At 40.1% G+C, this 25,031-nt stretch overlaps 1 protein-coding gene across 8 annotated transcripts in view; it reads left to right on the top strand.

Moving 5' to 3' along the window:
• Positions 1-25,031, top strand: part of ADAMTS20 (ADAM metallopeptidase with thrombospondin type 1 motif 20) — a 95,158-nt gene that overhangs the window by 56,039 nt on the left and 14,088 nt on the right. For all 8 annotated transcript variants that reach the window (XM_064142204.1, XM_064142203.1, XM_064142210.1 and 5 more), the window contains exons 23-29: positions 2,594-2,716; positions 4,957-5,064; positions 5,446-5,610; positions 5,834-6,100; positions 6,416-6,577; positions 8,009-8,185; positions 23,933-24,100. In XM_064142204.1, coding sequence (XP_063998274.1) covers positions 2,594-2,716; positions 4,957-5,064; positions 5,446-5,610; positions 5,834-6,100; positions 6,416-6,577; positions 8,009-8,185; positions 23,933-24,100 — 1,170 coding nt within the window. The remainder of the gene's footprint in view (positions 1-2,593; positions 2,717-4,956; positions 5,065-5,445; positions 5,611-5,833; positions 6,101-6,415; positions 6,578-8,008; positions 8,186-23,932; positions 24,101-25,031) is intronic.

The raw sequence follows: 25,031 nt of genomic DNA, 5'->3' as shown, positions 1-25,031 counted from the left end.
CCTACAAAAAATCTGGGGAGGAACTTTTTAGGCTATCAGGGAGTGACAGGACTAGGGGCAATGGAGCAAAGCTGAAGGTGGGGAGATTCAGATTGGATGTGAGGAGGAAGTTCTTCACCATGAGAGTAGTGAGACCCTGGAATGGGTTGCCCAGGGAGATGAGTGGGGCCCTGTCCCTGTAGGTGGATGAGGCTCTGGCCAGCCTGATCTGGGGTAGGGTGTCCCTGTCCACGGCAGGGGGCTTGGAACCAGATGATCCTTGTGATCCCTTCCAACTCTGACTGATTCTGTGATTCTATGAATATCATGGAGGAGATCATCTTGAGTGGTATTATGCAGCATGTGCAGAGCAATCTGGTAATCAGGCCCCGTCAGCATGGCTTCATGAAGGATTGGTCCTGCTTGGCAAACTTGATCTCCTATGACAATTTAACCCAGATAGTGAGCAAGGGAGAAGCTGTTGGTCTCTTCTCCCGAGAGTGAAACATCAAGTGATTGGACAAGAGAAAATGGTGTCAAGTTGTGCCAGGGGAGATTTAGAGTGGATATTTGGAAAAATTTATTTACTGAAAGTGTGGTCAGGTATTAGAACAGGTTCTAATGGTGGAGTCTCCATTCCTTGAGGATCTTAAAAATTTGCACACATGGTATCTTGGAACATGGTTTAATGGCCATGGTATTGTTAGGTTGATGGTTTGACTGGATGATCTTAAGGGTCTTTTCCAACCGAAGCAGTTCTGTGATTCTGTGAACTGTGAATATGTTAATAACAGTAAGAAAAAGACTTAGTATTTTGCTTTGTTTTGTGATAAAAGATCTGCTGTCTCTTTATGTGGAAGTGCTATTGAAAAATATATTCCTCTGTGTAATGTTGCTCATCTAATGCATACCAGAGTCGCTCCAAAATACCAGAGGAAAGTGAGTTAATGTATGAAAGAAGCTTTTGTCAGCAAGTAGATGATAATTAATTAAAATAATAATTAAAATAATAAGGTCCTCATTTTCATGGACCTTTTGTAAAGTGAGGTTACTCAAGCCAACTGAAGTGTTTGATTATTTAGTGTTTCTTGGATGTTAGTGAGAATTCAGAAGTGAATGGCAGCTGATATTTATTTCTTCACATGTAATCTGTTAGTAAAATACAGACTAAAAATACCTGGAAATTAAGTATATTTTTCCATATACTGTGGCAATTAAGTATATTTTTCACTTCTGCATTGCTTTTGTATAGAACTTTTCTCATCTAATGTTTTTTAATGTTAGATAACCATATTGTTGTCTAACATAATGCTGAATTTTGAGCCATCTTTGGATTGCAGAGTTCTGGATTCCCAAATAATTAACTTGATACCGTGACATAATTAATTTGAACAAAAAAATCACTGTGTCTAGCCTTGCTGGAATAGTTTGTACATGCAGTTTGCCAGTCCTTGTCACTGGAGCAGATCTTTCCATTGCAGTTTTTCCACTGCACCATCTGGTAAAAGCTATTAATGACCTGGGTTCTTACCAGTGTTTGTGCTCGAATCACAACATTTATAGAATGGGATTTATGTGATAATATTTTCATCCATCTAAAATTTTAGGTCCCTTCTTTGAGTGGGCTTCTGTCAAACTCTGTTGTAAAGGTGGAGACATTTACCAGCTGCAGCCAGTGATTCATTTAGAAGCCACCCCTTACTCCCTCCCACCCCCGCTTCCTCTACACTAGTTTTTATTGCTGAGCATGACATACAGCATGGCTTGTCACTTTGATGAGTTCAGTTCAGCTGTCCTGGCTGTGTTCCCTTCCAGTCCCCTGCCCATCTCTAGCTACTCATTGCAGTGGGTGGAAGAGGGAAAAAAAGAAAACTTTGATCCTGCACAAGCACTGTTCAGGAATAGCCAGAGTGTGTTATTAGTGTGTTATGAACACTGTTTAAGAACCATACAATCTGTTGTGAACAAAGTTAACACCATCCCAGTAGTCATAGAATCATAGAACTGATTACATTAGAAAATACCTTTAAGGTCATTGACTACAACTGTAAACTAGCACTGCCGAGTCCACCACAAAACCTTGTGCCTCAGCACTATATCTATGTCTTTGAAATGCCTCCAGGGATAGTGACTCAACCACTTCCCTGGACAGCCTATTCCAAAGTTTGACAACCCTTTTGGTGAAGAAATTTTTCCTAATAATCAATCTAAACCTGCCCTGCTGCTAGTCTGTTCATTCTAGAATCATAGAATCATAGAATCAACCAGGTTGGAAGAGACCTCCAAGATCATCCAGTCCAACCTAGCACCCAGCCCTAGCCAGTCAACTAGACCATGGCACTAAGTGCCTCATCCAGGCTTTTCTTGAAGACCTCAATGGATGGTGCCTCCACCACCTCCCTGGGCAGCCCATTCCAATGGCAAATCACTCTCTCTGTGAAGAACTTCCTCCTAACATCCAGCCTATACCTACCCCGGCACAAATGAGACTGTGTCCCCTTGTTCTATTGCTGGTTGCCTGGGAGAAGAGTTTTAAAATAGAAAATGTAATTAAACATTAAATCTGCTCATAAACAGTGCTATTTCAAGTGTGTGAAATTATTGGCTTCAACAGTGTTCCGTAACATGTGGACGTGGATACCAGATTCGTGCAGTCAAATGTGTTACTGGGACTTACAGAGTTATTTTGGATGATGACAGGGAATGTAATGCTGCTACTCGCCCTCGAGATAGCCAAGTAAGTAAAACCAGTTCCTTTCAGTTGGTGGTACTTTGAAGTGAAAAGTCTCTAAATGTTGTCTGCTGACTCCTTGTGAGAACTTACAGAAAACAAGTTAGCCTTTGTGTCCAGGAGGGCAAATGGAACCCTGGGGTGCTTCAAGAAAAGTATGTCAAGGAGATCTAGGAAGGTTCTGCTCAACTTCACCCTGCTGAGACCATACCTGGAGTATTGTGTCTAGTTTTGGGCTCCCCAATTCAAGAGAGACAGGGATCTGCTGGAGAGAGTCCAGTGGAGACCCACAAGGATGATTAGGGGACTTGAGCATCTCCCCTGTGAAGAGAGACTGAGAAACCTGGGACTGGTTAGTCTGGAGAAGAGAAGACAAAGGGGATCTGATCAATGTCTGTGCATATCTGAGGGGTGGGTGTCAAGTGGAGGGGGGCAATCCCTTTTAAGCGGTGCACAGTAATAAGGCAAGGAACAATGGATGCAAACATGAATGTAGAAGTGTTTACCTCAACATAAGGAGACATTTCTTTACAGTGAGGGTGACAGAGCACTGGAAAAGGTTGCCCAGAGAGGTTGTGGAGTCTCCTTCTCAGGAGACTTTCAAAACCTACCTGGATACATTCCTCTGCAGACTACTCTAGGTGATCATGTGTGGAAGAATTTCTCACCAGTCGAGGACATAAAGTCATAAACATGGGTAACTGGCGCTGAGAACGTCCTTGGTTCCCAGCGAGGCTAGGAAATCGAGATGTAAACAACTGAGCACCCCACACACAGCTGCAGTGGGCAGAGACTAGATAACCAAGGGGGCTGGAGTGGGTGGTCTGGGAGGCTGACCCTTAGAATGTTGTGATAAGTTAACCTATGCACACCTTACATGTAACTCTGGACCCTCTGACTGTAACCAATCTTAAGCTGAGCACGCCTCTTGCTAGAATGCATATAAGTCACTGTATCACGGAAATAAAGTGGATTTGACCATCTAACCATATTGGTGAACAAAGAGTCATCTTCCCATAGCGCTCCACCGAACGTGATTCCCAACAATCATGCTTTTGACAGGGGTTGGACTGGATCATCTCTGAAGGTCCCTTCCAACCTGTAACATTCTGTGATTCTGTGAAGTGAATAAAAAACCACTAAATCTGCTTTTGTTTCCCCTGAACTTCAGATTAGGACCAGGGAATTAAGTGAAAGAGTACTAGAGTTTGGACATTTGAAAATTTAGTCTGTGATTGAAGCAGCCTTTGATTATTCGGGGAGGAGAGGGAGGGAGAAAGCTCCAAAGTGTAGATTACCGAAAGGAGACTACTTGTCATGATCCTTAACAAGATGCACCTAACTGGCTTGGTATTCTCTAAAATTCTGCTTACTTGTAGGTCTTAAAAGAATGACTTAGTCCCTTCAAGAAAAGTTTAGTTGTTAGAATTATGCTAATTCAAAACTGTATAGACATGAATTATAATTTGATATGATACTAATACAGTTCTTTGCCTTTTCTTCTTGTCTCAATCTACTTGCTTCATCACTTGTCTTAATTTAAACCTGTAGTATTTCAGAAGAAGTGTTTTTAATGCAGTCAGCAAACTTATCTAAAAGCATTTGGTGTCTGAGGTGCTGTGAATTAAAAGTATTGCTCTGAGCACCATATTGATACATCTCATTTATATCCAGCTGGGCTTGTAACCACATAACTGCTTCAGGGTGTACTCCTTGTCTCAAGAAGAGGAGGGGAAAAAGGGAATTCTATGGTCTGGAATAAACCCAGTCACAAGTTACAAACCCTCTGCTGGCTGATATTGAAAGAGATTTCAGCATAAAAAGCCAAGTAATTGCCAGTACATTTATTTCCACTTTGATGTGAAAATACTGGATTGGAGTATGTTTTGTATTTTGAATTGTGTTACCTATTTGGCTCTTGAATGAAACTAGGTAATTTCATGTTTTCTGTAGCTAAAGGTATAAAGCCACTGCCTTCACTCAGTTCTTCTGCACCGCTTGTGGCAATGAAATAGGGCACTGTGATGCTATTGCCTCTTGTCTCCAGCACGTTGCCTCTTGGTTTGAAACAAAAAAATCGATGAAAAGCCTTTGAATAAGGCCAGGAAAAAGTTAGCATATAGTATTTACTTGTTAATTATTGCTAGCCTAGTGTAATGGTAGCATCTTTCCTTGTGGGAGCCAACTGCATTATGTTTGGCTCTTCCAAAATGCATATTTAAAAAGCTTTTTTCCCATCCCCACAGGAATGTGAATTGCCTTCTTGCCCAGACGTGACAAAATTATGGACTACATCTCTCCCTCTAGTACATGTGGGGAAGGCGACCCAATGGAGATACGGCTCATGGACCCCAGTATGTAATGTAATAGTAGCTGCATCTTGCAGAGTAGTCCTCCATTCCTTCAAGCATTTTTCCATGAGCCCTCAGTAGTATTTTTTTCAGTCTGAAATGTGCATGGGATGAATTTTGAAGGAAATTCTGTGTACTTCAAATATAGACTTGGAAAATAAGAAGGGTGAAGGCCAGAATTCTAGGGGCTAGGATTCTGAACGAAATGGCTTTCATATGATAGAGAGTGTGCAAAGAACTTTTGTTTTGTTTTGCAAACATTGCTCAGTTTCTGCTTATGAAGAACACCTAAAGACAAGCTTATACTAAGCTGCTTTAGTATTTGAGATGTTTGCATGATCTTAGTCTCCTGAAGTGTGATGAGCTTGGATTGTTCTCTGGCAGTGTTCTGCATCCTGTGGGAAGGGTGATCGAGCTCGTTATGTGAGTTGTAGAGATGCTTATGGAGGAATAGCAGATGAATCTTTCTGCGCTCATTTACCACGACCAGCTGAAGTTTCAAGCTGCTTTAGCCCGTGTGGAGAGTGGCAAGTTGGAAATTGGTCCCCTGTAAGTATTAATCATAATTATAATTTTTTTAGTGTGTCTGTTTAGATCGTTGGCTGAAGTGTCTGGTTAGAATTTGGGAATTCATATTCTGTGTGAGTGTGCTTGAAGTTGCATCTCTTGAAAAAGCAGAGTACACATTTCTTATTGTCAAAAGTAAATATGAATGTCTTTGGTTATTAATAATCAATGTTCTGTCATAAATGTTGGGTTAATTTTTGGTCAGTGCACAGTTACCTGTGATAGTGGAATAATAACAAGGCAAGTTGTCTGTGTCAACTATCATCAACAAATCAACGAGAATTACTGTGATCCTGAAGGCCAACCTTCCAGTGAACAGCAATGTAACATGCCTCCATGTCCAGTAGTTTATCACCGTGTCCCAAAACCAGATGACCATCCAAGCCATTTTCCAGACATTGGTTACTTTCCAATACACCATCCCCAAGACAACATGGGAGGATATCAGTGGAGAACTGGACCCTGGGGAGCAGTAAGAAATCTTTTTGTAAATACATTAATTTGCTCTCTCACATGTGCATTAACATTTCTGGCAATGTTCTTACAGTACAGATTTGGTTAAAAGAGAAGCACATTTGTTTTAAAACACACTGTTACAAAGAAGAGATTTGAAATGTCAGTTTTCTGTCTTTTTAAGCTTTAAATTATTCTGTGCAGTAGTAATTTTTATTTGCAAAATTCAAGTTTGGAAATTGACAGTAAAATACAGTAACTTGATGTTGTTTTAACTGACATATCTTTTTTCTGAGTATGCAATGGTGACAGATGTGTTTCCTTGTTTCGGTAGTGCTCTAGTACTTGTGCAGGTGGATTTCAACGTCGTGTTGTAGTGTGTCAAGATGAGGAAGGAAGAAGTGCTAGCTATTGCAATGAGGCAACAAAACCTCCAGAGTCAAGACACTGTGATTCTGGACCCTGTCCAAGATGGAACTATGGGAACTGGGGAGAAGTAAGATAATTTAACTTTCAAAGTGTATTATTTACCATGTAAGCTTAGAAATAGCAGCATAACTATTTGATTGTGCATGGAACTGAATGCCATTTTTTAAACTTACTTAAAAGAGATGAATTTCAACCAGTTTACCTAAACTTTCTTCTTTGATCACATCCTGAACTGTAGTGTAAATATGGGTATTATAAATATACATCCAAAAGAAGTTAAGTGTTGTGTGAACTGTGGATATACAAATACAAGTGTTGCAGTAGCATCTTGACTCGAGACATACAAAATTACTTTCTGTAACAGAAAGATGAATTATATTCAGGAAAGCCTCTGTGTAATTGTGAGTCTAAGAGTAAAAGTGAACACAAGAAGCTGTAAGGAAACTGCATCAAATTTCATGGGTACTGACTAGAATAACTCCAAGTAGCAGCATTTACTGGGTTGTAGTTAGGAATTAAAAGTATAGAGAAAGAATCATGCATCTAAATTGTGTGCCTGAGTTTGAATGTTTTGATGAAACTTTATGTATTATTGAACATTTAGAAAGAATCATTTCTCTGTACATATCCAGACCATGCATCCTTGCTTAAACACTACAGAAAGAGTTAATGCTGGTTAGTTGACATATATTCTAATCTAGCCTCTTGTAATTTCTTATTCTTGATACACTCATGCTTAGAGTTGGGAAAAGAGAAGAAATTGTTAGAATGCCTTTTTTTCTTTTTCTTTTCCCTCATTTTGGCTGGATCTAGCCATTTAGCTCTCAAGGCCAGTCTGAGTGTCATAGATTTTTTTCTGTCTGTAGCTACAGACTTAGGATCCAGTTAATGCATGTGCTGCACCTTTAGTCTAACTTAGAATACTCTGAAATAGAGTGAAAAGCTATAAACTATTTGAAAATGCTCCATGTTGATCAGCTAGCTCGTTAGGAAACAGCATTAGGTGTTTTTTTTTTTCAAGTATTGCAGAATTACAGGAAACCTGAAACCCAGAAAATACATTCTACATGTATTCAACACTTTGAATAAGTTGAACTGTGAGAAAATGTGCCCAGTGCTTGAGTTTTCTCTTTTATGGCAGGGAAGACTAATTTCAGCATGAATAATCATCGTCTCCTATCAAAGAGAGAGATATACAGAGATACACTTACTCTCACAAATGGTTGCTTCTTAAAAGTATAATTACTAATAGTATATAACAGTGAGATTCTCTGAGACTCTGTAGAAAATCATTTCACAAAAATGTAGTTTGGTAAATGTGAGAGATTTGTATTTTTTCGTTATATGAAATTAGACTGAAAGTCTTTATTCTTGAACTGACTGTCCAGGGAACATGAAAACAGGCATAGTAAAGAAATGCCATGTACTGATCATTGCTGTGCCTTTTGTATGTGATGGCTTCTAACAGGAATATTGCATATTAAATTCTCTATTCCAGTGTACTCAGACTTGTGGAGATGGAATAAAGACAAGACTGGTGATTTGTCAGCTTCCTAGTGGCCAAATGCTGGGTGATCAAAACTGTGAAATTCTAGACAAGCCACCTCACATGGCACAGTGTAATATGCATTCTTGCCCTGGTGATGTTTCATGGCATCGGGGACCATGGAAATCGGTACGATAGCATTTACTAATACTCTTCTCTTTCTTGTTCTTTCTGTCACTCTATTTCCCCTTGGCTTATAAAAACTACATTTTCATTTGAGAACAGAAGAATAATAATACATGTGTAATATAGTCTGTAGTTTTATTAAGCAGTTGCTTCTGCAGCCACTGAATTAAATGTGAAACAGCCATTTACTTCACTGGGGACAGTGTCGTGCTCTGTGAAACATCAGAGGGAGTATTTTGGAAATCACCAGGAATCATCATAGCCAATAGCAATACCTGATAGGTTGTCCTATTTTGAGAGGTTATGGTTTGATCTGTGTTTCAATTTAAAAGTATGTGCTGTAATTTATACTGTAGTATTATCTACATGATTATATTTGTAAAGAAAAAGCTTTTCAGTGCATAACATTTTTCTAATAGTATATCTAAATATAACTCTCACGTGTATATTACACTCTGTCATCAAACATTTTAATCCATGTTACATGTACATTTGTGTATAAAAGTTTGTATTTGTGGTTTTAAAGCAGTGACTAATTAAAGCTATCTATGTATAATTATGTATGTAACTGTAACATGTTATTGTCTACATGTCACTGTCTTATTAATCTGTAAAAATGCCTGCAATAATCACCATTAATCTTTAAAATTGCCATTAGCAGATTATTAACGTACTGAAGTAATCATAACTAATTCAACAATAGAGAGTACATTATATTTCCCAAGCTGTGAATTTGACAACAATATTTATTACTGTGCTCAACTCTAAGGAGAATAAATAGCAAAGGAGGTTGGATCCAGTTCTGGTTCCACTGAAAGCAATTAAAAACCTTCATTAACATTGCTGGGACAACAGTTCTATTTTTTTGTTATATATATAAAAAAATTGCTTTTCTTCAATTAACATGGAAACATTGTAAGAAATATTGTCTCATTTAAGTTTTTAGTATTTATTAGCGTTTATGTAATCTATTCCAATTTACTGCAAAGGGCCTTTACACAGAAAGTTTGAATTAGTAAATTACCACAGTTTTCTCTTTCTTCCACTGTGCAAAAGAGAGTTTTGGGTTTGTGTTTAACAGGCACCAGAGTATCCTATTTAGCCAGTAGCCAAATAACTAGTGGTGGCTTGCTAATGCTCAAATAATGTCAGGTGGTGAGAAGACAAGCAAGGCATTCAGTTTGAACTGAAATGTTTCTTTTCCTTTTAGATAGGAAATTATTCACAGAGTCTTCATTCCCTGAGTGATGCAGTTTGTCATGCATCAATAGGTTATCTGTAAATTATTGGACTGTGTTGTAAAAGTTACATGTGGCTTAGTTTTGCAAAGCTACTCATGTTGGTTTATATCTCAATTAACAGAAAAAGCCATTTTAATCCTTCAAAACCTAAGCTTAGAATGCAACTGTTACCAGGCTTTGTAGCCTCTTTTATATGTGGTTGAAAGCTCTAAGGGTATTCTGTATTACATGGTGCTGTGCAGGTACAGATGTAGGAGATTCAGGAAATAAAAGCAGGCTGACAAATTAAATATGCTATCATATTTTAGTCATTTAGCTAGTTTGAATGCTACCAAGACACAAACCTCAGTTAATTAAAAAACATTCATTATGAACAACTGTTATAAAAGATCAGTAAAAGCTTTAGTCATAGGAATGTTGTAGCCTAGGACAAGTGGCTTTGTGATTGTTTGGCAGCAGGTCACGGCTCTGCCCATCTGACCCCTTTCTGTTGTACAGTATAATATAGAGGACTGTTAGAGACTGGATGCTGTCTGGAGGCTGGAGTCATTAAGCATGTTACATATACCTTTATTTGATAGAATTATTTAAACTGGAAAGTACATAAAAGATCAACAAGTCCGAACATTAACTCTACCAGTTCCACTGCTAGGATATATTCCCAGCACCACAGCTACATAGCTTTTAAATGTGTTCAGGGATGGTGACTCAGCCACCTCCCTGGGCAGCCTGTTCCACTCCCTCTCAACCCTTTTAGGTTACATTATTATCCTAATGTCCAGCCTAAATCAGCTCTGGTGCAGCTTGAAGCCATTCCCTCTTGTTCTGTCACTAGCTAACTGGGAAATAAGACAAATGACCTCTGAACCCTCTTCAGCAGGTTGATGTCTTTCTTGTATTGCAGTTCCCAAAACTGAACACAATGCTCAAGGTATGGCCTTGCCAACACAGTGTGTAAAGGGACAATCACCTCCCAGGTCCTGCTTGCCATACTATTTCTAATACAAATCAGGATGCCACTACACAGTTGTTCTTGGCCAGCTAGGCACACTGCTGGCTCATATTGAAGCTGCTTGTTGATCAGTACCTCCAGGTCCCTTTCTGCAGGGCATCTTTCCAGCCACTCTTTCCCAAGCCTGTAGTGTTGCATGGGATTGTTGTGTTCAGGGCCTGGCACTCAGCCTTTTTGAAGCTCATCTGATTGACCTTGGTCTGTCAGTCCATTCTGTCCTCTGCAGAGCCTCCCTGCTCTTGAGCAGATCAACACTCCCACCAGTCTTGCTGTTGTCTACATACTTACTGAGGGTGCACTCTGTCTCCTCATCAAGATAATTTCCTTCTCTATAAAAACAGCAAGAACCAGATAAATCACCATTTATATTTTTGATGAATGTATTTGGTAACGTTTGTGTATCTGGACAGGAGCGCCTTAGATTTTTATAGCTGCTAGTCAGATTCCGGTATCAAAACTTAAGCAGAAACTTAAATGTGAGACTTTTCACATGCAGTCTAGCTTGCCATAACAAATTCTGCTATCTTTTACTCCTAAAGTGCATGGCACAAGTGTGATATCTGGAAAGGGTGAGTAAAAGGAAGGGGATTTCTGATCAGTTGCTTTACCTGGACAAGCTCTTTGGCCTTCATGAATACTTGCCTTATCCCTAGCCCAGTCAGTTCAGAAGTAGGTATCAGAAGTGCTTAAAACACTTTTCCCTCATCCTTTCTTTGCACTAGTGGAAGAAATCTATTTAATTTTTTTTCAAGAACTGAGATCCCAGTCCCCTTCCAGTATTGTTACTGTCAGGCATCCCACTGACTTCTGCAGGAGCAGAAGCAGCCCAAACTTGCATAAGTGAAATATTTATTTGTTTTCATTTTAATGCAGAAAATTTGCTGTGTATAAGTGCCTTCATTCTCCTTTTCTAGTATGTAAAAAGTATTTATATCTTTTTATAATCTTTTATATTAAAAGGGAATTCAGAATCAGTGAATTTGGTTTTCAAAACCAGCTTCAGGGATTTTACCTCTACTTCTGCTGCTGCCTGATGTAAGAATACCTCATTATCAATACAGCATGTGTGTTTAATATCTCACTGGCTGAAATCTTAATGTTAGCATGTGCTAGTCTTCTTCTTTTTCGACTTTGGAGGTGAGGGCTGCCTCCTCAGAGGTAACTAATAGCCTGTGTCACTACCCAAATAATGTCATAAAGCACACTTGGGATAGTGGCTTTTATAGAAATGAGATCAACAAAAGCCAAACAACACATGAACTTATTTCCAAAAGTCAAAACCAAATACTTGTGTACTGTTCTTTAGAGGAAATGTCTTCATTTTGGTGCTACATTGCCTGTATAGCTTGAAATAATAAATGAGTTATGATGTATGTGTGCATCTTTAATGACTGGTACTCGTGTCTGTGAAATACACTTTGCATCTTAACCTTTCTTTTTTATGCATGTTGTGTGGCTTTGTGTTTCTGATTAATGTGTCAATTATTAATGAATGTGGATGTTTAAAGTCCTTAATTTTTCAGTTAAGTTTTTTAAAAAGGTGGGAGGAACTATCCACTCTTCTGAAAAAAAAAGGAGTTTTTACCATTGAGTAATTTTTGTGTTGCAGTGAACTCCATATGACATTTTTGTGGCAATTGTTTTCATGAGGGGCAAGCTCTTGAACAGAAAAAAACAATAATAGAATATACTTACAGATAAAAACAGCAACTGATGCCATTGGATGTCTGGAACAGGCAGTTGTCACACAGTCTTTGGTGATAAGGCTCAAAGGTGCTTGCTTTTGAACCTTTTGCTGAAGCTGTAATTTTATGGCTCAGGGCTGTTTCATTTCATCAGTGACAAACGACTGAGCACTATGTTATGATCCTCAGTTTCCTGAGTCCTTTGTCTCTTAATGTCAGAGATACAACACAGGTTTTTTTGTACTCCTAGAACACTGTTTCGTGAGAAGATTAGCAGAACATCCAGGCCCCCCATTTAGAGAGAGGACAGGTAAATGGCAACAAAACCAAACCCAAAGAATCAAAACCAAACACCACCTTCCCTCTCCCCTGCCCCCAACCCAATAATCAACAGCAACACAACCCCTCAGTCCACAACAACAAACAAACAAAAAACACACATGAGAATATCATAGAATCATAGAATCATAGAATCAACCAGGTTGGAAGAGACCTCCAAGATCATCCAGTCCAACCTAGCACCCAGCCCTATCCAGTCAACTAGACCATGGCACTGAGTGCCTCATCCAGGCTTTTCTTGAAGACCCCCAGGGACGGTGCCTCCACCACCTCCCTGGGCAGCCCATTCCAATGGCAAATCACTCTCTCTGTGAAGAACTTCTTCCTAATATCCAGCCTATACCTACCCCGGCACAACTTGAGACTGTGTCCCCTTGTTCTGTTGCTACTTGTCTGGGAGAAGAGGCCACCCTCCATCTGGCTACAATGTCCCTTCAGGTAGTTGTAGACAGTAATAAGATCACCCCTGAGCCTCCTCTTCTCCAGGCTAAACAGGCCCAGCTCCCTCAACCTCTCCTCATAGGGTTTGTGCTCCAGGCCCCTCACCAGCTTTGTTGCCCTTCTCTGGACATATTCCAGCACCTCAACATCCTTCTTTAATTGAGGGGCCCAGAACTGGACACAGTACTCAAGGTGTGGTCATGGAAGGGGAAAAGGGGAAATACAGCTAGTGATCCTTAACACCATTCCTAAACACATATAGCCATTTAATGAGAATTAAAGGAATGTGAAGCCACTGGCGTGTCTGTTTATTTTTTTTTTTTTTTTTTTTTTCACTTAAAACTTTTAGAAAAGCTGCAAAGTTCTTGGTGGTCAGATCCACGTGAACATCATTTTGAGCTGCCTGTGTGTGTATATATGTATATATATGTGGCAGTTTTTGAAAGCCCAGTCACAACTCGTAAATATTGGTTCAGAGTGGTTTTGAGATCCAAATTCAAGTTACTGAACATATGTTGACATATTAACATAATATGAAGATTAGTAGACAAATATTTTGGTTAGCATGGCTAGATGCTTGAGCGTGTCCAGAGAAGGGCAACGAGGCTGGTGAGAGGCCTTGAGCACAGCCCTACGAGGAGAGGCTGAGGGAGCTGGGATTGGTTAGCCTGGAGAAGAGGAGGCTCAGGGGTGACCTTATTGCTGTCTACAGCTACCTGAAGGGTGGTTGTGGCCAGGAGGAGGTTGCTCTCTTCTCTCAGGTGGCCAGCGCCAGAACGAGAGGACACAGCCTCAGGCTGCGCCAGGGGAGATTTAGGCTTGAGGTGAGGAGAAAGTTCTTCACTGAGAGAGTCATTGGACACTGGAATGGGCTGCCCGGGGAGGTGGTGGAGTCGCCGTCCCTGGGGCTGTTCAAGGCAAGATTGGACGTGGCACTTGGTGCCATGGTCTAGCCTTGAGCTCTGTGGTAAAGAGTTGGACTCTATGATCTGTGAGGTCTCTTCCAACCCTGATGATACTGTGATACTGTGAGTTAGGAAATGAATAAGATGTTCTGTAGTTCTCCACTAAAAGAGTTCCTGCTTCTTTCTTTGAATACTGGCAGTGGTGGGAGACTGATGGGTCCCCTGAAGTAGACTGCTAGGTTGATCAGTGTGTGTTCTAGCATGCACCTGTCCACAGCCCTTTCACTTCAGTGAGAGCAGGACTGGGCACAGATTTCCTGAAGGATTAGTCCTCTAGAAGCCTGTATGCATGCTCACATTTATGCACTTGACTGTAATGTTGAGAAGACTGATCTGTCAGCAAATTGAAAATACCCAGAAGAGTGCTTTAAGTTGAAAATAAACTAGAATTCAACATGTGAAGGCAGGTAAAATGTTGTGTTGCTCATTATCTACAATATGCCCGAACATATTTGCATGCCAAATTAATATTTAAAATAATTATATTCTGTTTCTTCATTTATTAGCTGATAGCTAAGTGCCACAGGAGTTCAGTGTGGTTTTGTATGCTTCTAGAAAGCTTGCAGCATTTCTCATAATACTATATTGTTCCAGTGTATACTCAATACAAAGTCTTACATTTGTTTTAATCCAATGAAAAAGTGGAGCAGTGCTTTTTTTTTTTCTTTTGTAGAGGAGGTAGATGCAGAGAGCTCCTGTCTTTGTTATTCCTTTAATTTCCAAGCTACTGTTTTGTTACATTTAATTAAAAATGATAAATCAGAAGTGGTAATTGCTGGAATCCAGCATTTCCTCTTCTTGTGTTCAGGTTTTTGCTAGCTTGACTAGAACTGACTGGTCTACTCTTGTTAAACTGTATTATCTCTAGTTGCTTTTGTAACTAGAAAGGACCCAATCTCTTTAAAGTAGAATCCATAAAATCAATTTTTTAATAGTGAAAAGAATATAAAACCTCCTTTTTCCTGTGCAACTCCTTTGACTGTGCAAGTGTAACTTCCACACAAGACTTCCTCCATGGTGTTAAAATATATGGGCCAACTTTTACTGTGAAGATCTGTGAATGTCACACTCATGGCTGAACATAACTTTTCAATCAGAATGCAGATAATGTTGTTCTATGCGTTTGTTCATTTTTCTTCCTCAGGCTTTCACAAGAGACAGGAGGCTATCCTCCCTGTGGTGCAGTCTGTTAAGCTGTGTCTGGGTGCTGGAAGCAACAGTAGATTCACTTTGGGTTACTGTTTGGGTTTTGTAGGGGTTTGTAAACAAAACACAGATACACTTCTCTGGAAAACATGTCCACTATTGTGTCACTACACTGGAAACAGAGAATCATAGAATCACAGAATCAACCAGGTTGGAAGAGACCTCCAAGATCATCCAGTCCAACCTAGCACCCAGCCCTAGCCAGTCAACTAGATCATGGCACTAAGTGCCTCATCCAGGCTTTTCTTGAAGACCCCCAGGGACGGTGCCTCCACCACCTCCCTGGGCAGCCCATTCCAATGGGAAATCACTCTCTCTGTGAAGAACTTCTTCCTAATATCCAGCCTATCCCTACCCTGGCACAACTTGAGACTGTGTCCCCTTGTTCTATTGCTGGTTACCTGGGAGAAGAGGCCACCCCCCACCTGGCTACAATGTCCCTTCAGGTAGTTGTAGACAGTAATAAGATCACCCCTGAGCCTCCTCTTCTCCAGGCTAAACAGGCCCAGCTCCCTCAACCTCTCCTCATAGGATTTGTGCTCCAGGCCCCTCACCAGCTTTGTTGCCCTTCTCTGGACATGTTCCAGCACCTCAACCTCTTTCTTGAATTGAGGGGCCCAGAACTGGAATAAAACCTTTGCGCTTCTTTTGCTGTGCCAGATTGCCTTGAGATCTCCTGTCTGTTTCTGCTGCTCTTTTCCTGATGCTTGTGCTTTACTCACCGTTTGTCTCCAGTGCTGCTGCCTTTCTGTAATTGCTTGAAGGTGTTATTGTTATATGACCATGGAATAAAGAAAGATTAAATTTGCTAAATTCTGGCCAAGTCAGCAATTTGACACCTGCAGTGATGTAATGGGTAAAGTGCCACCGCACCAAGTACTTTGTAGGAGGTTGTCACAGGCAGGATTGCTCTTCAGTCTTGTCAACCCGACACAAATTTGTACTTGAAAACTAAGATTTTCAGAAAGACTCAGTGAGGTTCTAGCTCTGTTCCTGTTTGCTCCTGATTTCAGAGGGAAAGGTAAGGCAAATTTGTCTGTTGAATTTTGGGTTTGTTTTGGTTTGGTTGGTTGGTTTGTAGCTGTATTTGTCTGCTGTGTGAATCATCCAACTGATCAATGATAAAAGTTTGGTACCCATACAAGATATGTTGTTGCAGGAATGCTGGCTGAGCAATGTGTTTTCTGTTCCCTCCCAGCTATTAATAAACTGATCATAGAAGTATCATTGTTTGACTGTATACTGTCTTTAATTACAGTGGTAATGTTTCTTGAATGAAGGCTGCCATCAGTTCTTAAAAGAGGTATATGCAGACCCTTCATTGACACTTAACACTTGCACACGAGGTAGCAGAGCCTGTCAAATGCCTGCTGAAATACTTATTGTTTCTCTGATTCTCAGGTGGTAACCAGATGCAATAGATTGAAATGAAGAGCAAGTAAGGCAGGAAGAATAACTTAATTTTTACTGTAATTGAGAGGTGAAATGGCATCTATAAAAGGAATTGTGTTAAATGAGATACCAACTGTAATATGCTGCCACTTTTCAAGGAGAACTTACTAATCAACTCATCCAGTTGTAATTACTATTTTTAAATGTTCAAATATTTCAGCAGAAATTAACAGAAACAAATAATCTTCAATTAGCACAAGGCTTGGTTTTGCATCTCACTGTTGTTGTCATGTGGCTGTGCTAGGGTGCCTGCCACTGATAGATGGTTTTCAGTTAAGGTTCCTGTTGTGTCTACTAGTGAGCTTATCTCAGGAAGCTGAAACCTGAAAGTAGCAAGTGACATCTGAGTTTGATTTTAGACTTTGACTTAACTATTCCTGTTCAAGTCTAGTAAAGAATGATCCTATTTCTCTGTGAAGAATTTACCTCTTTTTTTAGCCTTTTTATGTTTTTGCCTCTGTTCTATTCATCTTCCTTTTATTCGCCTCCTTATCCACTGTGCCACACACAATCTTCCATCAACATTCAAACAAATATCTCCACAATCTACGTGAAATACAGCACTGGATAACAATGTTAATTGTGGCCTGATGCCTGGTATTATACTCTTACAGAACATGAGTAGTTGGTAGTCCCACTCTGTATGCTGTATTGACTTGCGTGAAGTTTGAATCAAATTTGGATCCTTGTTAGGAAAATGAGACTTGAATATTACTTGGGCCCAAATTTTCCTTTTGAAATTATGTGATTAGCAGTTTTTTAGACTTTACAGTGAAATTGTATGAAGGGTCTTTTTTCTTGTTATATCAATTTTTGGCTATCACTAGAGCTTGAGGTATTTACCTGGCATCAGGATTTTTCACTCTTTATAGCAGCACAGTATTGGAGTCACCTCCAAACAAGTTGGATAACACTTGTCTTCTGAAAGAAAATGGGTAGAACTTTGTCTAGAAGCAAAATCTTATCCCATGTAGGTTGTAAATAAATTAATTTCTTAACTGAGAGTGATAAGACTTTAGAGGTAAAAAGGAAAATGCAGGATGATTATATGCAAGTTATGATCAGTCATTTACAGAAAACAAATGTTACTGAAAGTTTCTTTAATGAGGACACCTGAAGTAAGCCTCTGGAATGCAGTTCTTTGGGCACTGGATTGTTATCTCGAAAAGAACTACAGTATAAATAAATATACATCAGAATCTAGAGATACAGGCTGTATAAAAGCCAAATCTTATGACTACTAAAATAATGTTGCAGCTGTTTTGGCAGTTCTGGTGTTCTTATTGTAGTAGCTGAAAGCCTGTTGGAAGATCTGATTGTGCTATGGAGGTAAAACAAAGAGAAGGTTGCTGACTGGGAAGACTTACAGTTTCATTATGAGATATGTGTAGACAGGTTGAGAAACGTGGCGTGGTGAAGTCTGGCTGAGTGCTGCAGTAGATGGTGGCAGCCTAGTTTTCAAATACTCTGTAGATGGTCTCAAAAAGGATGCCAAGGTGACAGACTTTACCATTGTGCTAGTTTGAAGCAAGCTAAAACATTCTAGCTTGCTTCAAACTGGCACAACCATGCTCCCCATCACTGCCTAGTGCTCATCATGAAGGGGAAAGGCATGATGGCTTTCAAAGAAGGACCTGACCAGCTGTTTTATTTGTGCTGAGCTTGGGCAGTGCTTTCATGTGCTAGGCCAAATTAAAAGACTTCATTACAGATCTAACTAGAATGCATAAATGAAAATTTGTGGATGCTTATTATGTGGTATTCAAGAGTTCTAGTTTTGATTTTTCTAGCAGCTACAAGCAGTTAGAGTGTGGTAGCTCATCTGTCATCTGGGCAGACTGCTGGTTTGCAGTGGTCCCCCTCATTAAGGCTACTACCAGCTGCACTGGACAAAAAAACTCACATCGTGTGATGGCAACTTTAAATGTTGTCTAAAATTCTTCTGTACCATCAAAGGAATTCTCTATAGAGCTTAGCTTCTATAGGCATGAAATCAAGTTACCTTCCTGGTTCTGACTTCAATATAATGGAAGGATTTGTTAGGGTTGTGTTTTAATCAGAATGTTTTTGTCTTTAAAAAGAGTACATGAACACTTTCCTAGCTGAAGACATATATGTCTTTGTAACAGTTTTAGCTTCCTATTATCTGCATTGGTCCTAAAATCAGTCTTTAATCCTCTTTATTCCTTCTTCATGCCTACTTTCTCTATGCAAGTAGGTATGTGTATGTAGTTTCTCATCTATGTCCACCTATTGAATAGGTAAGCTTTAGCTTACTTGGGAAATAATTGCTCAGAAGTTTCCTGTTATCCTTCAGATAACAGTTGAAAGAAGATCATTATCTTAAAAAGAACCTGGCAAAGCCTGCCTTTTTATGGAGTATAGAGTACTTAGTCCCGTCAAAAAGTCATGGCTATGAGTAGTGGACAGGTTAGATGAACTCAAAGAATTGATTCTCTCTGTGGCTGTTCTCAGCTGCCATGTGCAGACTATGAGGTCATGCCACACTGCACTCGAATCTCCTATGCTCGTACTGGGAGTGGTTTGGAGGGCACTTGTGTTCACATCCACAGAATGTAGCTGGAAGCCCTGAAAGCCAATGTATGGTTGGTGGAAACTTACTGTGTGTCTGCTCCTCACTGTTATGCAGCCATAATACATAGCCAGAACAAACCAAGCCAAAACAAACACTAAAAACCAAAACAAAACCAAAAGCCCACCAAAACAACCAAACCAAACAACCCAACGTAGAACTATGCTTTTTGAGCTAAATTAGATGAAATTATTTATGCTTCCTTTAGTTGTTGTAAGGCTTTAGTGAGGCCACACCTCAAGTGCTGTGTTTAGTTTTGTGCACCACAATACAAGAGAGATGTGGAGGTGCTGGGGAGGGTCCAGAGGAGGCCAACAAATCTGGTGAAGGGCCTGGAGGCTAAATCTTATGAGGAGCGACTGGGGGGAGCTGGGGCTGTTTAGTTTGAAAAAGGAGACTGGAGGGAGACCTTACTGCTGTCTACAGCTACCTGAAGGGACATTGTGGAGGGGCTGCTGCTGGGCTCTTCACATGCAGCTTGAGGGAATGGCCTCAAGCTGAGACTGGGTAGGTTTAGATTGGATATTAGGAAAAAGTTTTCCACAGAAGAGTGGTCAGGCACTGGAATGAGCTGCCCAGGGAGGTGGTTGAGTCACCACCCCTGGATGTGTTTAAGGATCGTTTGGATGTGGTGCTTAGGGATATGGTTTAAGGTGAATCTTGTAGAGTAGGGTTATAGGTGAGACTTAGTGATCCTAAGTGTCTTTTACAACCTGGATGTTTCTGTGATTCTTTGAAAAAGAAGGAGTGGGGGGAAGTAAAAGTAGAGGAAGAAAATACCTGTAAATCTTTGTAATATGTTTTATCTTTTGTCAGTGCTACTGTTCTGGTCTGTCCCTGTAGGCTTACTCACTGACTCCCACCTGGTGGGATGGTGGAGAGAACTGAAAGGGTAAAAGTGTAGAAAAATCATGGGTTAATATAAAGTCATTTCAATAGGTAAAGGAAAAGCTGCACCAACATGTAAAGCAAAATAAGAAACTCATTCATTACCTTTCATCAGCAGAAGGTGTTTGTCAATGCCCAGAGCCCTGTCATCTGTTATGGTTACTTGGAAAGACAAAACCCCTCACTCAGCCTCCTCTTCTTCTTCTTCCCCACAGCTTTTATTGCTGAGCACAATGTTGTATGGTCTGGGATACCTCTTTGGTCCCTTGAGGTCAGCTGTCCTAGCTGTCTTCCCTCCAAACCTGTTGTGTACTCTCTGCCCACTCACTGGTGGGGTGAGAAGTAGAAAGGGCTATGGCTCTGTAAGCACTGCTCAGTGATGGCTACATCATCACTGTGTTGTCAACACTGTTAGTCAGTGTCTCAGTTACAAAACACAGTACTGCTTTCAGTCACAATCATTTGCAGTGTAAGTCCTTTACTAAAAATACAAAGAGAAGCTGTTACATCCTTTCCATTTACTGGTCTGAATTTCAGTATCTAGAAGCCCACTGAGCTACCAGCAAAGCTACACAAAATGTTCCCTTCAAAGAAAAGGCTGAGAAAATTTAGAACAAAATCTGTCCAAATAGTCCAAGATCTTCAGCATTTCAATGTAATAATAACAAGAGCAAGAGACTAAAAAGGCTTTTAGTGAAATTCTGCATGTCAGCTGCAGAATGAGCCTTAATTTGGTAGAAACTGATGGTATGCCTGTGCAAAGGTCTGCCACAGAAAGCACCAGGAGTTTTGTCAGGCTGATCCTCACAGAACTTTATTGCTATGGAAAAAAATGCCAAACAGATGAACCCTAGTTAGCAGTGTTATGGAATGACTTTGAACAATAATAATCAAGTTCAACTTCTTACTGTAGTTCTATATTTTTAGAACAACCTGACATGTGGGAACTATTACTTTAGCCCATGTTGAGACAAGTGCTAGAATTTCTGTATAAAATGCTTACAAGATGGTTTTCTTCCAACTTGCCTTCTTTTTTGTAAAGACATGTTCACATTTCATTTGAGTTCTTACAGAAATTTGTATTCTGCACAAGCAGTCGGCAGAAAATACATGGAAAATGTGCTCTCCATAAGCCTTCAATTGCATGGATTGCCATGTAAGTCAAGGCACTTTGTGCCTGAAGGACCGTGTTCTTAACCATGTTCAGTTTTGAATGTAAGGAGGTCAGGCAGCAGGAGAGTTAAGTGCAGTTGTACCTTGCCCAGTCAGGAAGGTTAAGCCTCAGGAAGATCACTACCAGAGCATCTCACAGAGCAGGGTGAGCGCACCAGATATTGAGAGGACCTTATGAGTCAACACGTAGTAGGGCATTAGGAGCTCCAAGAAGGAGCTCAGGCTTATGGGGGCAGAAATGTGCTATAGGCTAGATGCACTATAAAAGAACGAGTGACTTCCAGAGCACAGACTGGGACCAACTGCAGTTCAATACAGTTTGTAGCCTTCTGATGAAAAGTGTAAAACCACATGGTTGGAATGCAATAAACGGATTTGGATTTGGATTGGAACTTGCTTCTGTTAAGCCTTCTCCTCATCTCTTCTTATAGCCATGGTATTGAGGCCTGCAGCATTGTTTCTGTGCAGGTGGGAATTTGATGCTTCTCACTGATGATACAGAGCTGAAAGAAAGCTAGTCGGGCAGGTGACTTAGGATGGTGTGTGTAATATGCACTTCTCTTGAGGAAAACACTTGATGGTAGGGATAAAAGTCATTAAAATTTAGATACCTGGGAGGTCCACTCAGGAATCTTCTATGGAACCTTTATTTTGCATTCAAGGAACTGAGCAGGAGTTATGCTCTAACCTTAACAGAAAAGTTAAGTGACTTCCCCCACTTTATATTAATTAAAGCTTTTTGTTCAGCATTTGGCACACTTGGTTTCCTTTCCTGGTTGTTCATTTTCTGTGCTGAAGGGCAGGCAATTCTTAGTCAGGGGTCTCCAGTGCAAGGCTGCATTGGGCAGGAGTAGTTTTCATTTCTCTTGCTGAAGGTGGGTCATTACCCAGTGAAGAACACAGCTGAACTTGCCTGTGTCTGATGCCAAGGCATTCTGGGGGGAAACAGTCCCTTTAAGAACTATTTTTATCTAAGGAATGAAGACAGAATTTGCCTAGTTTGGGTAGAATACTATACCTACAGAATAATACACCTTCTTGAACTTTCCATTGAGGACCCTGGGCCATCTACATCCAGAGTGAACGCATTAGGTTTTTCATGTATTAAAGAGGGGAAAAGCATTTCTCTTTCATTGCACTAAATGTCATCTGCCATTGCATTTTGTAATGTGCCTCATTGACCTGCTGTATGCTCAGTGTGCTCTTAGAGCTATTGCTTTTGGGTTTGTTTTTTGTTGGTTTTTTTTTTCTTTTCTTTTTTAATTTTGTAACTGGGACTAGAGGAAAATCTGTTTTGATGATGCTGATTGTCCATGTAAAACCCTGACCTGATCAGTGTGTTGAAAGGATTGTGCATGCCTGCAGAATTTGTCCATTCAGCACCAAAGGAACTTTTAAAGGTCTTTGACTGTGGCTTAGCAGCCAGAGTGCTTCTGTAACTGATAAATACAAAAGGCTTTAAGAATAATAATCCCAAATTTTATCAAGATCCCACTAAAATTATAAATGGTCTAATCCTTAGAGACACTTAGGTTTCTCTTCCCCACCGTGATGCTGATAGAAGTGCACTGCAGCAGATGGAAGACACTGTGGCACCATGCTGACGCAGGCAGCTGCTGCTTTGTACACTTCCAGGAGATGAAGTACCCCAAACAAACCTCTTCGGAGGTGCTTCTTGAATTGGCAGTTTACTTGTTTACAAGCTTGGGCAATTGGAATTAAGCAAAGGTTTACAGCTGCTTACTATCTGGGGTGGTTTTATTAGCTTTTAAAAGTATAGGGGTCTTTTCCTTCAGTACACACCAAAACCTATTGAATGAAATTTCAGTGTTCTTTCATGACTTAAGGATGAACACCCAACCCAACAACTTTAAAAGCTTGTAGGTTGAAACCCTTTTTAGGATACTACTGAATTACCTCTTGCACAGTCAAGTTTCTTTCTTCAGTGTACGATCCATTCAACAGGAGATCTGAGTACACAAAAATACAGGACCAGACCTGTAACTCAATTAATGTGTGAAAGAACAAGATAATACGTTTATATACAGAGATTCTGTCTCTGTGGTTTTGGAAAGCTTGCACTTTGTAAGGATTTAATGCCTTATGATTTTCAACATAACAGGTTCAACAGGTTGGGATTAAGTTGTCAAGGAGTTGGGTTTACATTGGAGAGAGGGAGGTCCTGGAGCCAGTAGTGTATATCATAGCAGCTTTTGGAGAACGTGGAATATGGAGGTGGCAGGGCATAGCCGAACATCCAGGGTCTGCACCATAACCTGCACTGCCTCTGTCGCATCAGACATCCCGTGCTCATGGAAGGGATGTGCCAGAACAGACATGACTTTGCAGCCTAACAGCTGGAAACACGCATTTCTGCTTTCTTTAATGCTTATGATAAGCACAATGCTTACATGAAAATAGCAATATACATACTGGAAATAACCCTCTAGAGCACGTGTTCTTCTGAAATCGTAATACCAAGCTGTCTCCTACGTGGATGCAGATGGCTGAGCTCAGATATTTGTCAATGATGACACAAATGAACGAGCAAAACATGAGATGTTTGACATCTGATGAGGTAAGGCACAGTATGAGGGAGGTTACACAGAAATTCCAGATATGTGCTATAGAATCTACTCTAAGACAGAAACTATTCCTACAAGCATAAAATCCATTTTGGGGCGAGGCCACAGCTTCTTTTCATTTTCTTATTTGGGACTTTCTGTAAAGTAATGAAGTACACTTCTCTTTGCAGTGTTCTGTTTCCTGTGGAAGAGGTTTGAAGTTTCGTGATGTGCACTGTATCAACAGCTTCCAAGCCAAAACGGAGGAAGGAAACTGCAGGCATTTAAAAAAACCACGGACACACAAAATATGTAGAACTGGAAGATGTCCTGCTTGGAAGGCCAGCAGATGGAAAGACGTATGTAAAATCTGCTCTATTTATGTTCTCTATGAGACTACAAGATCATAGAATCAGCTAGGCTGGAAGAGACCTCCACGATCATCAAGTCCAACCTATCACCCAGCCCTATCATATCCAAGACACTCTGCTTCAGTGGAAGCAATTGTCAGGAAGCTTTGCTTTGTATACACATCACCATTAAATTCAGACATTAATAAGTAGTTAATTATATTTTTTTTTGTCTTTTAAAAGAAAAGTATCTGTGAAAATGAAAGTGTTTGGTAAATGGAACATTGGTACATGCAACATTGGACAGATAGGTGTTTAGGGCTTTCCTGAGCTTGTCAATTCAAAATTTACAAGCAGTAATTTTTTACAGTTTACTCCCCACTGTGGGTGCTGATTTCTATAGCATCACTATAGTCACTGTCATAGTCTGAATGTTGAAGTGAAACCAGGTTTATGGAGAAAAATATAAGAAAAAGGGCTTGTGGGCACAAAGATTGCCTTTTTTTCCTGGCTTGGTCATGTAAAAAATGTCTCACCTTGTTGTGAAACTATGTGTAACTGAGTGCATGATGGTACTTATGTTGTGCTCACTCTTTCACAGTAGAACTCCCCACACTGATAAAGAGTTGTTACTACTCTCCACAATTTGGCTTGATAGATTAGAGTTAGGCTTGAATGTTTAGATTTGCTTTGGGACCTAATTTCTGATTGGGTTAAAAGTGTGTTGTCTGTCAAAGCAAGTCTTGCTATTGCATTGAAATGGCTTTGTGACAGGAAGAATTTGAATGTTTTGGAATCCCTAGTACTCCTTTCAAAAAAAAAAAAAAGAGAAGTACTGCACCATTTGCAAGACTTTTCTAACCTGAAATACTAAGATTTTTTTAATTTAAATGTAGTACTTGCATTTTAAAACAACAGACAAGACTGCTGGTCTATAACA

Source organism: Pogoniulus pusillus, chromosome 4 (assembly GCF_015220805.1).
Source record: "Pogoniulus pusillus isolate bPogPus1 chromosome 4, bPogPus1.pri, whole genome shotgun sequence".
NCBI lineage: Eukaryota > Metazoa > Chordata > Aves > Piciformes > Lybiidae > Pogoniulus > Pogoniulus pusillus.
The sequence above is the reverse complement of the archived record's forward strand: the minus strand, read 5'-3'. Positions and strand labels throughout refer to the sequence as shown.